The following is a 16,802-nucleotide window of genomic DNA, read 5'->3' on the forward strand; positions in this document are numbered from 1 at the left end:
ATACCAATCCTAAGCAGCTAAAGTTGGCCAAGTACCCGCACCTATATAGAGAACGGAGCCCCAAAAGGGGTGGAGGGTGCACAGTGCATCCTCCATTCATTTTCCATGGGGCTTCTGAAAATAGCCGAGCACTGGCTCAGCTATTTCTGTTATGCCTATAGAAGTGAATTGGAGCGGTGGCCAGTCATGCGCAGTGCACTCCCATTCACTTCTATGGGGAGTGCGCTTGGTGGTGGCCGGACTGGAGTCCTCCACCGATGAGACCCACACCTATAAGGCAATGGGGGGCATACTGTAGTGATTATGCCCTCATTGTCAGAGGTGAGACCATCCCTTTAAAAATGTGCCCCCAAGGTTAATTGATAGAAACCACTATTAACAGATGGTGCACAATACAAGTGTTGTTTTTCTTCTTTCCAATGGACTGGTCCTGTGCTAGTCCATACAGTGAAAAAACAGCAACCTCCTTCACATGATGGCTAAACACAGGCCAAAAGGAAAACTAGCCTTTCTTTCCTTTTTAGTCTCTCTAGTGCCTGAGGACCTGTAGATAAGCTGGCTTTATGCACCGGAAGATATCCTAGTGTAGATGGGTCACAAATGCCATCAGTGTCCAAACCAGACTATTTGCCCTTACATAACATCATATATTAAAATAAATTCTACCTCTGCAGAACAGGTAGCCATGATCCCTCTAGTTCAGCTTCCCCTGACGATATGACTTGCATAAGATGATTGATAATAAATTACATGCATGGTAATTGGCACTGACTGATTATACATTACCACTGATGATATGTTCTTCATCTATACCCGAACCAGCAGTATGTATGTAATAAGGGGAGAGTACTGAATGAGGCAGCTACAAAGTACATAACTCTTAAAGGGGTTGTCTCATGTTGGACTGTCAGATAGATGCAAGCACCACCTTTGGGACCTGTTATCTCCAGAATGGGTGTCCCAAAGGGAAGGACGGCTCAAGCGCAGCCACCCTCCATTCACTTCTATGGGACTAATGTAAATAGCTGAGCGCTGGCATGCTCTACTTCACTTGGGGAGCCTAAGTCTGGACAGAGGTGGGACCTATACTTATCTGACTAGTGGCATGTCCTAGCAATATGCCACAACCCCTTCCCTTAGTGTCCACCAATATGCTTAAAGGGGTTGTCCGGGTTTGGCGTTGAACCCAGACAGCACCCCTGCTGTTTGCATCAGAGCATCTCATGCTCAGATACGCTCCCTTGCCCTGCACTAGATCGCGCAGGCTCTTTTGTTGACAATAACACACTGCCAGGAGGACGCTTCTGCCCGGCCGTGTGTTCGGTGACGTCACTGGCTCTGATGGATGGGCTTTAGCGCTGCCCTAGCAGCACACGGCCGGGCAGAAGCTTCCTCCTGGCAGTGTGTTATTGTCAACAAAAGAGCCTGCGTTTCCTGAGAGCCCAGTTCGTCACCAGAACTCTTGAAAATGCCTTTGCCCTGCATGATTTAGCGCAGGGCAAAGGAGAGCATTGGAGCATGAACTGCTCCGATGCTGAAGTCAGGGGGGGGCTGCCTGGGTGAAAATGGAGGTATGTCCGGGTTCAGCTCTAAACCCAGACAACCCCTGGCTTTAATCAATCATTACATGTTCCCAAAATGATGCATTGAAAACTAACTTGTCCTGCAAAATAAGACTTCATACAGGTACGTTGATTTAAAAAAACAAAAAGTTACGGTTCTTAGAATGCAATTTAAAAAAAACTGTGTGGTCATTAAGGGGTTAAGCATGATTTTACACTACATTGCTCCAAAAAAGAAGAAATGTTTGGGAAAACAAAGGAGGAAAAAAAAAAAACGCACAATATAACACAGGTTGCCAGAACCTGTATAATGAAGATAATGTTATTTAAACCCCCAAAAATGGTACCAATGAAAACTAAATCTCGCCCTATGACAGAGCAAAAATGAGCGAGTTCTGGCTCTAGTAATGTGATAACATAAAAATATGATATATATTTGGTATCACTGTCATCCTACTGATCCACAGAATAAGGCCGAATACACACGAAGCGCACAGCATCATAGCAACCAATGACGCCGTGCGCTCCTGCGTGTGCATTCGGCCTAACAGTAACATTAGTAATGACACATGAACGTAAATTTTCAGTAAAAAAAATTAAAATGGTGGAACTGCTTTTTAGCCCATTACCACCCTAATAATAAGTTATATGTACTCCAAAAAAAGGCGTCTCACAATTGACCCTGCAAAAAATAAATAAAAAATCTGGCTCAGTTGACATAAAAAAACGGCCTAGCGTCTTATTTCGTACTTCTCCTTGGCTGAAAATACTAAGAAGAATATTTTTGCTCTTCCAGAAAAATGTTGTGCTAACTTTGTCAACTCCAGTCTGCAAACTAACCAAGTACAAGGGCAATGATAAATTCTCCCTTATTACAGAAATAACCTGTTCATAAGGACGTATTATGGCTCAGTGTGGTAAGGGGCTATAATAGGGCATCCATAGAGATATTTTGGGACTTACTGTACCTGTTTGCTGCTAGAGGAATACAGAGGTCTTTTGCAATCTGACATTTCATGCATGCTACACCGAATGCAATGTAATGGAAGTATATGACTGGTGGAGCACCATAAGTCTTGCTGTCTGAAAAGTTTTCCCTTCTGTGGTCACCCTGCAAGTTCTTTTTAGATGGACCCAGCACCTCTTCAGCTCGTTAGGCCATCCATACTAAGGTGAGGTAACAACCCCTGAAAAACACCTCCACCCCCACATCCTGTGGTTGGCATATAGTGGATAAATCAACATTAATGAGATCACCGACAGTCAACTATCCAGGAATGTGACAGTGCCGAGACACATGCCGATCTGCCTGCTGCCTCGCTGATGTCACTAGTTCCTGGTATACATCTCATGGTGACTGCTCCCTCTGTAATAACATTGCAATATTCCACGTACATTTCTTCACAGCACAAATAAGCCAGAGTCACGTTGCCTCCTATCAAAGGTGGAAATAAATACTTTATTGCAGAGTTAAACGAGCAGAGACATCATCGATGACATGTCACACAGTATCGGGACTACAGCCAACATGAAGAAGACATGCTAGCATTTTATATAGCGCCTACAAGCCAGATTCATTGGATGGATCTAGCGCTAGGCCTGTCACCCCTCGGCGCTCCAGCTGTGATCGAACTACATGTGCTGGGATAATTTTAAAGGGGTTGTCCTAAGGTTTAAACTTATCCCCCCTATCCACCGGTTAGAGGATAGAGTCTGACCGCTGGGGGACCAACCAGCTGAGACCTCACAATCACTGGGGGTCCTGTTCTTCCTCATATGAATGGGGCAGAGGTCAAGCATGCACGCCGCAACTCCATTTATCTCTACAGGACTGACTGAGATAGCCAAGCGCTATAACTTTGCTCCTCTCATGGAGGCGTGTGCGCATGCTTGACTGATGCTCCATACAGGGGAACCCAGGACACCAGTTTTTGTGATCAGTAGGGGTTCCACCTATCTTGTGAATAGGAGAGACATTTAAATCTTGGGAAAAGCATAAGGGGAAGCGTAGTCCAGCAACAGATGGAGTGCTGCAAAGTTTCCAGCCCCAGTCTAGCACCTGACTGACAGGTGGCTGCAGTTTACAACCCTGAGTGCTGGTACCTAAGGCAGAAGCTTGGATATGGCACAGCCTTCACAATCTGCACCTACACGCTACAACGTACCTAAGGTTCAGAGGACAGAGACAAAGACGTCATCTACAGAATAACCATAGAAAGCAAAACGTCCCATTATCGTGAAACGTGGTGCTAGCTGCAAATAAAAAGAACAGCTATAAAAATAAAATCAGATCCTTTACAAGTATTTACATAGTGGAGGAGTTAAAAAATAAAATAAAATTCCCTCGAGAGACACTGCAAATAATATCTGGCATCCCCCACACTCATCATCCCTCTACTACTGTTGCTGAGCTGGGTGTAAGGCACCAGTCCTCGTGGGAGGGACAAGTTATTTGGCACATGACTCCTCCCACTAGGGGAAGAGGCAGACACCAAGTTCATTGTGGCCATTCACTGATGGCATACTTGTCGCTCCAGGCGGCCTGGGAAAATGCATAAGGATGTAGGGGACTGTACAGCTCATTACAGTTTATGTAAATGTATTCTAGACTTTTCTATTCCTCATTCCACTACAATCCAAATATGTATTTTGAGGAGAAATTCCAACTTTTAACAATTTATCAGTACTATGGTGTACCAAACTACCTAAAGAAAGAAATCCTCTCGCCTGCTTCCTGCCATGCTTCCAGTGCAAGGTCTGGACACAGCGGAACGGAGTCATGGCACTGTTGGGTCAAGTCACAGAGGAGACCACTGATAGGACCAGATGTGTACAGTCCTGAAACTGGAAGGCAGCAGGTAAGTAGATTTGTTTGGGTACAGCACAGTACTGGCCAGTTCCTGAAGCTAGAATACCCCTTTAAGGAATACAACCATAACAATGCTATAGTACATTTTGAAGACAGAGTGGAGTAAAAAACAAAACCAAAACAAAATGCAATTATAAATATTTTTTAAAAAAAAACTGCCAAAACTGATCAAAAAAGCGGGTTCCATGATTAAGAACTATTGGATAGAGATGAGCGAACTTCTGTTTTAAGTTCGGCGTCTAAAGTTCGGCTTCCGGTTAGCGGAGAATCCCGATATGGTTCCGGATATGGATTCAGACTTCCGTTGTGGTCCGTGGTAGCGGAATCAATAATGGCCGATTATTGATTCCGCTACCACGGACCACAACGGAAGTCGGAATCCATATCCGGATCCAGATCGGGATTCTCCGCTAACCGGAAGCCGAACTTTAGACGCCGAACTTAAAACAGAAGTTCGCTCATCTCTACTATTGGATTCTTGAATCAAACTCAAATCGGCATCATGCAACAGTTGCAAATCTAAGACATCGTGCAGACGGGCATATTCCCTTTAAGATCCATATGAAGCTGCAAGTTCCGTTCCTTTACATATGGAATAGCCTGGCTGTGCTATCAATCTATGACCCCCGACATCTCCCTGTGCTCCGTGCACACGGCCAAACACAACTGGCTTTTGCTAGAGGGATTTTGGTGCAGGTAACGTGAGGCACTAGCTGAGGAGTAAACCTGGAAGAAGCTGCTCACCTAAACCTAAGCAACATGATCCTCCTCTTTCCTTTAGGTTGGCTGCCATGAGTGCACCCATTCTGCTACCCTGGGCGTATTTTAGAAAGTGATAATGTCTAAAAGGGCTCTGTTCACATTACATTTGAAATTGTAAATTTAGGCAAGGAGAAAAAAAAAAAACACAAAACTTCTACGACATGTTCAGCACTCCTGGGTCAGGTGCAGGTAGGTAGCACATGGAGCGCAAAGGATATATCCCCAATTATGAAACCAAGCGGTAATCTGTGTCGTCCCATCTGTGCACAAAAACAAACAAAAAGGCCTATAGAAAGTTTGTTCTCTGACATGAGCCAAACTACTTATCTTGCCTGTGTAAAAAAAGTCAGTGACAGGAGAGGTAATGCCATGTGTGTGTCCTGCAGAGCTAAGTCAGCGATGTCCGGTGTACGCCTTCAACCAAGAGGTGACGGAGGCGGCGGCAGAGGAGATCATGCCCCCAGCGCTGCTGCTGGCGATGGGCTGAGACATCATGGTGCTCTCGCTCTCCTGCATCTCCGCTGCTTGGGAGGGGATGTCGCAAAACTTGGGACTCGGTAGATTTTCCCAGTCAGTGCCGAGGTCTGTCTCTTCATCGCTTATGTGCTCATCTCCACTTTCATCGCTCTCGCCAGCCCCGCTGGGATCTACGAATTCCATAGAGTCTTCAAGATCGGCGCTAATTTCAAAAGGTCCAGACCTATTGAACAGAAGATGGAAAATCTTAATTCTGTCAGGTTCATCCGCTCTAATGGAGAGACTACACGCATGGAACAGGGTTCTTGAGAAAACAAACTGGTTAAAGAAGCACCTCCACAAAAATTTAGACTCTCTGGCCTGTTAGAAAGGTACATAAGGTAAACTGTAGTGAAGGTAATCTTCTTACCCGTGACTGCATTTGTGAGTTATAACCTCCCTTCTGTTCCTCAGCCTTGTCATGTGACCAGCACTCTGATCTCCAACTGACACAGGACTTCTCTATTCATGCCTATGAGACTGACATTGAGGCTCCCATAGCAAACTGGCTTCCTATCCACACATAAGATGCTGTGTTCTCTGGATAGTCAGAGTGCTGGTCACACAAAACAGCTGAGTATCAGAAGGGAGGGGATAACTTACAAATACAGTCACGGGTAAGAGTACCTTCACTACAGTTTACATCATGTACCTTTCTAACAGGTCAGAGAATAAAGCTTTTTGCGGGAGTGCTACTTTAAGGATTATCCACTGTGTATGTGTGGCAGAAGTCCAGGTCCTTAAAAGCCACAGCATACCTGGAGGCTTTAGCCAGTGGCAAGAACAATCAAAGACAACCGTGACTCTAAAGAGAAGATGGGAGCGTTTTTTTTTGCTGCTTCTGTCTTCTGTTCTCACACACAGAGCGCTTATTGTGCGCCATGTATAAAATAGCGGCTGCTTCTACTTGTCCTGGTGGTCATGTGACAGGTCACATGATTGCTGGAATGGCGGTACTAGGAGGCTGCTGCCGAGTCTTACCAGACAAGAGTGACTGCAACTGGGCAATACTCAGCAGCAGCCTCCTATAACTGGGGGTCTCACTCCAAAAAAATTGTTCCCCACCCCAATTGCTGTGGTAAAGTAAGAAAGAACAGGAATGAGACCTGTAATTTCCCACTCTCCCATCTCTAGATCAGCACAAATAACGTAGGATATTACTACAAAAATAGCTATAATTTAAAAAGCTAATTTTTACTATTTTTCAACTTATAAACCTAAAAATAAATAAGAACTGCTTGGAAAAATGATTAAAAAAAAAGACCTGCTCTATTCATAATAAAAATGCTGTAAAAATCATGACACATGCAGAAAACTGCTACACTGATGTTGGTCCTTAAGACCAATATTACTGTAGTGTGGAAATTGTTCCAAAGCATTATCCCCCAAATCTAAAAGTCCCCTAAAAAACTTATTTGGAGTCCAAAACAAAGTCCACCTCCCTTCAGAAGTACAAACAGTCTTGGTTGTCTAAGCTGCGGGCAGCTGTACATGAAGGACAAGTAGTTACAGTGTGAAGGAGCTCGGAGAGCACCTTCCAGCTCCACACAACGGACACTGTGCTAACACCGCGTCACTGCCGTACAATGAGGACACTGGAAAGCAAAGATTTCAGGCTCACCTGCCCAGGTTTTCACTGTCTGAACTAACCAAGTACATGAGGTTCCTGAGAGTATGTAGTGGATGCAGAAGATCCAAGTCCACGTGCTGCAGAAGAAATGGAGCTATTTTACCTTACAGCATACAAGAAAGCAAAAAATACCTCCCAAGACAAACCACTGAAGTACCTGTATGTTTCAGGGGGCCCCCCCATCAGCTCTCCTGAATGGTCCGTCTAAGGCAGGGGTAGGCCACCTCCGGCACTCCGGTTGTTGTGAAACTACAACTCCCAGCATGCATACTAGCTCTGGTCTTATCAGAACTCCCATAGAAATGAATAGAGCATGCTGGGAATTATAGTTTCACAAAAGATGGAGTGCTGAAGGTTGCTGAGCACGGGTCTAAGGCTACATTCACACTACAATGGTAGTCTATGGGGGTGTTTCACATGGCATTTCTTTTGATGGCCAGTGAATAATGTCCTATTCTGACCATTTTCATTTTGTTTTTAACGTCCATTATTCAGAAAGATGTTAGTGGAAAAAAGTCTGCTAAAAAAAAATGGAGCGTTTTGCCTTTTTTTAAAGTTGTGCGAATGTGGCCTTAAAAGTGTCTACCTTTTTCTTACTGATGATCTATCGTTGGATATGTCATCAGCATCTGATCAGCAGGGTCCAACACCTGGGATCCCCGCCAATCAGCTGTTTGAGAAGGCAGCGGTGCTCCTTGCCATTTCCCACAGGCCAGTGATGTCACGACTATGTCACATGGCCTGAACGCAGCTCAGCCCCATTCACTGCCTTCTTAAACAGCTGATCGGCGGGTGACCCCACCTATTAGATGCTGATGACCTATCCAAAGATAGATAATCAGTATAAAAAAAAAAAAAAAAAAAAAAATAAAAAAAAAAAAAAACGGAAACCCCATTAATAAATGCATATATTGCTCATGAAATACCAATGTGCCATTACGGTTATATATTCATTACCAATGTCTTTCTATCCATACATAAGCACCATTCTGTTTTCATAGGTGCTCGGAATATGCCACTTATTACAATAATAATACGATTAGAAGACAGACACTTATACCGACCTGAGAAAAGCACAGGTAGAGGATGTTGGAGTTCAGCTTATTCACTGCACGATTAAACTTCCACCGGCTCAAATTCTCACCACAAAATTCACTATGAAAACCCAGAAAGAATAAGGAAATTTTGTCAGCAATGCCATTTTTATTTATTTATTTTTTATTTTAAGGCTATGCACACCGTTGGGGGCTTTTTTTTTTATGATGGCCTTTTACTCATCTTAGGCTACATATTATTTTTTCAATGTTCAGCCATTTCTGGGATACAAGGGTTAAAAATTAGTCTGATTGCTAGCAGTCATTTTGTGTTTTCTTCAAATCACATCATCTGGCTGATCATGTGTAATTCTCATCTCTGATCTTCTGACCTGAAACATTTATTTAAGCCATATTCTTATCGGTGTGATAGTTGAGCTATAATGAGTGTTTATGAGGTCAGAGGTACAAACACATGAGCCGGGGATTTAAAGAAAGCACAAAATGCTTGCAAACAGACTGATTTTTAACCCTTGTATCTCAGAAACAGCTAAATATTTTTAATAAAGACCTTATGACAAAAAAAAAAAAAAAAAAAAAAAGATTTTGTAGCCCAGAATGAGTAAAATGCAATTATAAAAATAAAAGCGCCCAAAAAGGTGTACATTTCCTTCACTGTTTTTGTCTTCAAACAGGAAAAAATCATCTTCGGTATAACATCCGATGCCTACGTAGGTACATTATGGTCCCATAGACATTGATGGTTCTGTACCATACAGGTACACCTTAAAGGGAACCTTAAAGGGAACCTCACTGAGGGCAGTATAAAATAGTGACAGAAATGCTGATGTCAGCGGTGTGTCACTCATGAGCTAAAAGTAAGTGGTTGCTGAGAACCAGCATCATAATCACTGCAGCCCAGGCCTGGAAAAGTGTCACGGCCACCTGAGAAGAGTCCTGGTTATTCCTAATCTCCTGCTCTCTCCCCATCTGCTGATGATTGGCAGTTCTCTCCTAGAGAGAAAGGGAGACAACTAGGTAGAAGACTGTCAGCCATCAGCAGGAGATCATGAATAACCAGGACTCTTCTCAGGTGGCCGGGACTCTTTTCCAGGCCCAGTCTGCAATGATTGTGATGTTGGTTCTCGGCAACCACTTACTTTTAACTTATAAATGACAGACCGCTGAAATCAACTCACCTGTCTCTACTTTATACTGCCGTTAGTATGGGCATCATGAAGTTGATGACTGGTTCCCTTTAAATAAAAAAATATTTTCAACGTCTTCTAATAGGTCTTCGGGCCTCTTGAAGGAGTAATCCCATCTCAGCCTTTCAGTGATGAGATCGGACTAAACCTCATAAGCGCTGGCCGGGGTGGCAGAGCAGTCTCGCTCTAGTTTCTGTAGCTCCCATAGCAGTGAGCTACGCGGTTTGTGCGCAGAGCACAGCCGGCTTGGATGTTTCCATAACTCCAGCCATCTCTGGCCGGCACTTACTATGAAGGGCTGAGATGGGAGTAAGCCTTTAAGGTCATGCTCACAATAGCATCATGGCTTTTAAATGGTCACTGATGAACCCCACTGACTTTAATAGGGGCCGTCTTGGGATTCTGTCATTGCTTGCTCCACCATTCTTCCTCTTAAAAGTGATGGAAACCCAGAAAAAGCCTCTAAAGTTCCAGGCATGCTCAACCTGCGGCCCTCCAGCTGTTGCAAAACTACAACTCCCAGCATGCCCAAACAGCCTACAGCATGGCATTGTGGGAGTTGTAGTTTTACAACAGCTGGAGGGCCGCAGGTTGATCATGCCTGCTCTAAACAGTCATGTGAACAGAGTGTGAAAATACAGTTGAGACCATGGCTCGCTCCTGTATTACAAACAGAAAGGTAAACATTGTTCACCGCTAGATCAGGTCTTGTGTGGCTCATATCATGAAGCATGTATAAATGAGCGCAGCTCTGAGGGTATAAACTAAAACAACAAATAAGCCATATTAGTCACAGCACGCTTGTTTTCCTACCACAGGGTGTATACTTGCCTATTATACAGCTTTCGTGGAAGGCTGACATTTAATATATGTGACAGAGTGTTGACGAGCTGCGTTGCATAGCACAACGCTGCGCTGATCGTGTACGCCGGATTATTGTGTTCCATGTCTGCAAAAAGGCAAAAAAAAAAAAAGAACAATGTCATGTCTTCTTAAAATGGTTTTTTCCCATGAAAACTATCACCTATCAACAGGTTAGATCATAAATGTCACATTGTTGGGGGTCTGACAGCTCGGACACCAGCAACCCCAAGATCCGGGGTTTTCAAGTCCCCTTTCTGCAGGGAGCAGCAGTGCGACAGTCCACCCCTTCATTCACTTGTATGGGAGCACAGTCTAGATCAGTCCCCTAGAAGTGAATGAAGATGTGCGCAGACGTTCGCACTAGAGCTCCATTGAGAGATGGGGTACGGGAACCCACATTTCTCAGGATGATGGGGATAGTAATGGTGAAACACCCAGAGATCTAACATTAATCTCCTATCCTCGGATGGTTGATTAAAGGGCTTATCCAACTCCTAGAATGACACTCCCAACGCCCGGGGCCCTCATATAGATTATACTTACCCTGCTCCGGCATCCGCGTCTCTTCTGATGGCCGCTGCCGCATCACCCAGGGTGCTAGGAGGGCCCGCTATTGGTCCCCCCCCGGTCGCCAGATGTTTTGATCCGCACGACAGGGAGATGCAGTGGCGGCCTATGAGGGGATCAGAAGCAATGCGTGTGCCGGGGAGAGGGGCAAGTATAACCTATATGAGGGCCCCGGGCATTAAGGGGGAGGAGTGTCCTTATAGGGGTTGGATAAAAACTTCACTTGCAATAATTTTGTCTCAATGATGTCTAAAAAGTTGCAAGTCACAAGTTTTGCTACTTTTTGTACCCAAGAAATCAGGAGGCGCAGGGAGACGATAACGTTCCCTTAAAGTCTTTCTAGCCCCTGCGATAATTTTGTGAGGTGTAGAAATTGCTGAATGAATACGTTTCCATCCACCCAAACGGCAGCAGTCATTACCAGGCCCGGGCGTGGTCTTCTTCTCCTCCACCCAGTTGTAGTACGCAGAGTAATCCCCATTGTTGGGCAGAGTGATCCAGGGTCCGGCGATACTAATGCTGCTATCTCCGTTGTGATCATCACACACCCATCGTCCAGAAAGGTAAGTGGTCCTGCGGGCTTCGGCCAGTTTACTCACAGTGCTAGAGGTCATTGCATTGTCGTTCTCGAATGAAACATCGTCTGGATCCCTGACAAGAGATGATCACAAAATGACACAATTTGCACACATTCTTGCTCCAGAAATGTGCGGTATACAATAATCCAAGTACAAAAAACAATAGGGCTAACCAAATGTTATACTGTTAACCAATTTTACTAAACCAGTGTTCTGTTGTCACTGGTTAAGAGGCCTTGTGATAGTCGGGCCCCGTGTGTGGTCCTCCTGTTGTGGATTATTGTGCACAAGTAGCATCAGGGATCATGCACATGGTCATAGTACAGCTCTGCTTTGCACAGGTACATTGGGCCTCTGCTGTACCTCTGTGTGCCTTTTATGCATCTGGACTCCATATGCATAGAAGCATTCTCCCCTTGAAGCACTGCTCTGTACATTCGGTACCCACCAGACCCCATACAGCTCACTACTATGGCCTGTACGTGGCCCCATAGAGCCTTCACAGCTCCTTAGCACTGAGCTGCACAACCTTTGTGCATTGCCCTACAAGGCCCTCTTCTTAAAGGGGTTGGCCCATTTGGGACACTGATGACAGGTCATCAATGTCAGATAGGAGCAAATCCCAGAGGTAGGAGCCTAAACTATCTAGATAACAGCCCCACCCGCCCCCCCCCCCCCCCCCCAAGTCCATTCATTACTTTGGAAGTTCTGAAAATAGACGAGTGAGCGCACTCGGCTATTTTTGGAAGTCTCATAACGGTGAATGGAGAGCACAACGCACTAGCATAGCCATCTCGCCATACTCCTTCATGGCACTGCCGTCTATTTTCAGAACTCCCATAGCAGAAAAGGTGGCCGCGCATGTGCAGCTACTCTCTGTTCACTTTGAGGGTCCCATTTTGTAGAGAGGAGTGGGTCCCAGACACGGGACCTGTGCCTATCAGACATTGATGGAATATCCTAGCGATAGGCCATCCATGTCCCAGATGGGTTAACCCTTTTAACGTTCAAGAGCATATATGAAGGTCTGCATTATTAGGACCATAGAGCTGTAGCTCGCTGTCACCGTTGGACGGTCAATAGCACGCCAGGTGCCGAAAGGTCACTGGCACCACCTAGAGCTCCTAGATCATGTGAGAACAAGCATTATACAGATGGAGGCATCAAGCTCTGGGGGTTACCTTGTTACATTTTTGACTTCCCCTATGGGGAATATAACTGAAGTCAGCTCCAGGATATGTGACCGCCGAAGACTTGCCAACTCTGCGTGTCGGCTCTTTAAATCTTTGTTCCTTTTCTCCACTACCACGCTGAGCTTATGGTTCCTCCTCTGAATCTTCTCCTTCTTCTCCTGATGCCTATGACTCCTGAGGTAAAGTTCTTGGTTGTACTTTTTTGACTTGGAAAGAAGTTCAGAATCTACAAAGAAAAATAAAAAGGAAACTTAAAAGGAGTTGTGCCATAAACTGCTTTTCACGTACTCTAGGCCCCATTTCTCCTTAGATTGCTCATTTGCAGTTCTCTCTCATCTCCCATGCTTAACGCTGGGTTCACACCTGAGCGTTTTACAGCGCGTTCAAACGCGCTGTAAAACGCTCAACACATGAAAACCAATGCTTCCCTATGGCCCTGGTTCACACTTGAGCGTTTTACAGCGCATTTGAACGCGCTGAAAAACGCCCTACGCTCAAAAAAGTTCTTGAGCTTCTTTGGGGCGTTTTGTCGCGAGTTCCCGTGCATAGACTTTCGGGAACGCGCGACAATGGGCGTTCGCTTGTCTCTGTATGCGCGATTGCAAACGCCGGTACAATCGCGCATACAGAGCGCTCCATCGCGAACGCTCAGGTGTGAACCCAGGGTCAATCCTACTTCCTGGTAGATTTGCTTGTGACACTAACCAGATCATTTTCTACCTCCACATACTCAAAATGTTCTGTCTAACTGGATTTATAACAGAAGAAACTTGTGTTAGAGCAAAATTCCGCATTACGTTTGTCTGTCTGTCTGTCCATCCATGACATTGAAGGACAGGAAAAGAATCGCTGTGAGCATGTGCGTCCTGTGTTACAAGTCTCCACTACAGGACGCAACCAACAGAAAATGAAAATAATGGTAGGATAACAACTTTAGAATAAGGCAGTTTTGATAAATGGTGGTTTTTGTGGATAGTGATAAAACAGCGATACCCGTTGGGTGGTATACATTAGCGGTACAACTCCTTTACCTCTTTCAGAACCAAGCCATTTTTCACCTTTCTGCCCAAGCCATTTTAGGCATTTTGTGTCACTTTATGTGGTGATAACTTTAAAACACTTTTACTTATCCAGGCCATTTGGAGACAGTTTTCTTGTCACATTGTACTTCATAACAGTAGTGAAATAGAAAAAAAAAAAAAAAAAAAAAAAAAAAAAAAAAAATTTTAGAAACCACACCCCTCAAGGTATTCAAAACTGATTTTACAAACTTTGTTAACCCTTTAGGTGTTCCACAAGAATTAATGGAAAATGGAGATAAAATTTCAGAATTTCACTTTGGCAGATTTTTCCATTTTGACAGCCAAACAAAACTCAATATTTATTGCTCTGATTCTGTAGTTTACATAAACACCCCATATGTGGTCGTAAACTGCTGTACAGGCACACTGCAGGGCGCAGAAGGAAAGGAACACCATATGGTTTTTGGAAGGCAGATTTTACTGGGATAATTTTAAGTTGCCATGTCACATTTGAAGACCCCCTGATGCACCCCTAGAGTAGAAACTCCAAGAAGAGACTCAATTTTGGAAACAACGGGATAAGGTGGCAGTTCTGTTGGTACTATTTTAAGGTACATATGATTTTTGGTTGCTTTATATTACACTTTTTGTGAGGGAAGATAACAAAAACCGTGTTTTGGCACAGTTTTTATTTTTTGTTATTTACAATGTTTATCTGACAGGTTAGATCATGTGGTATTTTTATAGAGCAGGTTGTTACGGACACTGCGATACCCAATATGTATACTTTTTAAAATTTATGTTTTACACAATAACAGCATTTTTGAATAAAAAATAAATAAAGATAAAATCATGTTTCAGTGTCTCCATATTCGGAGAGCCCTATTTTTTTGGGGGGGGAGATTGCCTCAGGTAGGGTCTCATTTTTTGCAGGATGAGATGACGGTTTGATTGGTACTATTTTGGGATGCGTATGACTTTTTGTGATGTAAGGTGACAAATAGCTTTTTTGACACAGTTTTTATTTTTACGGTGTTCACCTAAAAGGGTTAGGTCATGTAATATTTTTATAGAGTAGGTCGTTACGGATGTGGCAATACCTAATATGTATACTTTTTTTTATTTATGTAAGTTTTACACAATTATATCAGTTTTGAAACAAAAAAATATCATGTTTTAGTGTCTACATAGTCGGAGAGCCATCGTTTTTTCAGTTTTTAGGCGATTGTCTTAGGTATGATATAATTTTTTACGGGATGAGATGACGGTTAGATTGGTATTCTTTTGGGGGGCATATGCCTTTTTAAATCACTTGGTGTTGCACTTTTAGTGATGTAAAGGTGACCAAAAAAAGAAAAAAAGCTTTAGCACAGTTTTTATTTAATTTTTGTACTGTGTTCACCTGAATGGTTATGTCATGTGATATTTTTATAGAGCCGGTCGATACGGACACTGCGATACCCAATATGTAAACTTTTTTATTTTTTTTACTTTATTTTGGGGAAAATACTTTTTTTTGCTTTTTTTTGTCCCACTCTTGGAATTTAACTTTTGGGGGTCTGATCCCCTTTACAATGCATCACAATACTTGTGTATTGTGATGCATTGGCTGTAAGTGTATAACCACTGTAATACGCTTACAGCCTGTGAGATCCAGGGGGCTGGATCTCACAGGCTCTCCCCGAAAGGCAGCCACAATGCATAAGAAAGGCATCAAGCTGCCTTCCCTGCAATCGGGTCCCAGTCACAGCAGCATAGGGACCCGATGGCTGCTTCCTCCCTGCACGGACATCGCACGTGCCGCAGTCAGCGCTGACCATGGCCGTGCAGGGGTTAATGTGCCGGCATCGGTGATTTCACCGATGCATACAGCAGGGTTCCGGCCATCATTGACTGCCCGACCCCTGCCGCGAATCAGGCGGGTGCTGGGCGTTAAGGGCATGTGACTTTACAGTTTTAGCAAAGACCATTTTAATAGATTAAAAAGGTAGAGTTCCCCCTTGAGAGAACACCTTTCATACATTATAATCTTTGGTCCGCAGAGAAAGCCACAGATGACTACACTGATCACATATTGCCTGGATTCCCCATAGATTCCAGATGATCACTGGGGACCGCGCGGCGGGATGTCCTGTGATCCGTTTATTCAGGGGCCCCGTCGGACAAAAGAAATGGGTGCGCACAGTGTACGACCTAATAATCAAGGACTGTGGTGTCTTATTATTATACAGTATACAAAAATAACCTCCATGTATTAAGTAATCAGAGACGTAATCATAGGTGGCAACACAAACGAGGTGTGATCAATACTGGAGAGAACTTCTCTCCTCCACTGCATGTTACAGCATGTGGCGTGTTGTATGAAAACATGTATGATGTCACGCTTTCATGCCATGAGCGCTTTGGATCTAACAATCAGTCTCGCTCCTTCATGTTCCCCACCATGACTGGTAGGTTTATGTCCTAACAAGGTTTCAGCTTTTCAAGAGCTTTCTGATAAGCTTTGGTGTCCAGAAGAGGAAGACTACTAGAGACTATCTCTGTGCATGTAACCAAATATAGTCACGTCGTGGTCACCAAGACAGGAAGTCAAGTGGTTGTAACCCACACATCACGCAGAATACATAGAGAAACAACATGTAATACTAATTATACTATATGTCTCCTTAGACTGGCAGAAAATGTAGGGTGGTTATTAACGGTACACTCTGATTGGGTCACCATCACCAGTAGGGTACCACAGGGTTCAGTATCGAAGGGTCACCGTCACCAGTGGGGTACCACAAGGGTCAGTATTGAAAGGTCATCGTCACAAGGATCAGTAATGGTAGTCAGGTCACCGTCACCAGTGGGGTACCACAGGGGTCAGTATTGAAAGGTCATCGTCACCAGTGGGGTACCACAGGGGTCAGTATCGAAGGGTCACCGTCCCCAGTGGGGTACCACAGGGGTCAGTATTGAAAGGTCATCGTCACAAGGATCAGTAATGGTGGTCAG

The 16,802-nt window shown here is 44.2% G+C and overlaps 1 protein-coding gene across 1 annotated transcript in view; it reads right to left on the reverse strand.

Moving 5' to 3' along the window:
- Positions 1–4,867: 4,867 nt before the first annotated feature.
- ATG14 (autophagy related 14) overlaps positions 4,868–16,802 on the reverse strand; it is a 37,847-nt gene continuing 25,912 nt past the window's right edge. Inside the window, exons 5-10 of the mRNA XM_044271742.1 lie at positions 12,772–13,009; positions 11,434–11,663; positions 10,413–10,530; positions 8,404–8,494; positions 7,331–7,416; positions 4,868–5,893 (exon numbers count right to left, since the gene is read on the reverse strand). Of these exons, the coding sequence (XP_044127677.1) occupies positions 5,587–5,893; positions 7,331–7,416; positions 8,404–8,494; positions 10,413–10,530; positions 11,434–11,663; positions 12,772–13,009 (1,070 nt within the window). The 3' untranslated portion in view covers positions 4,868–5,586. The remainder of the gene's footprint in view (positions 5,894–7,330; positions 7,417–8,403; positions 8,495–10,412; positions 10,531–11,433; positions 11,664–12,771; positions 13,010–16,802) is intronic.

This window comes from Bufo gargarizans, chromosome 11 (genome assembly GCF_014858855.1).
Source record: "Bufo gargarizans isolate SCDJY-AF-19 chromosome 11, ASM1485885v1, whole genome shotgun sequence".
Classification (NCBI taxonomy): Eukaryota; Metazoa; Chordata; class Amphibia; order Anura; family Bufonidae; genus Bufo; species Bufo gargarizans.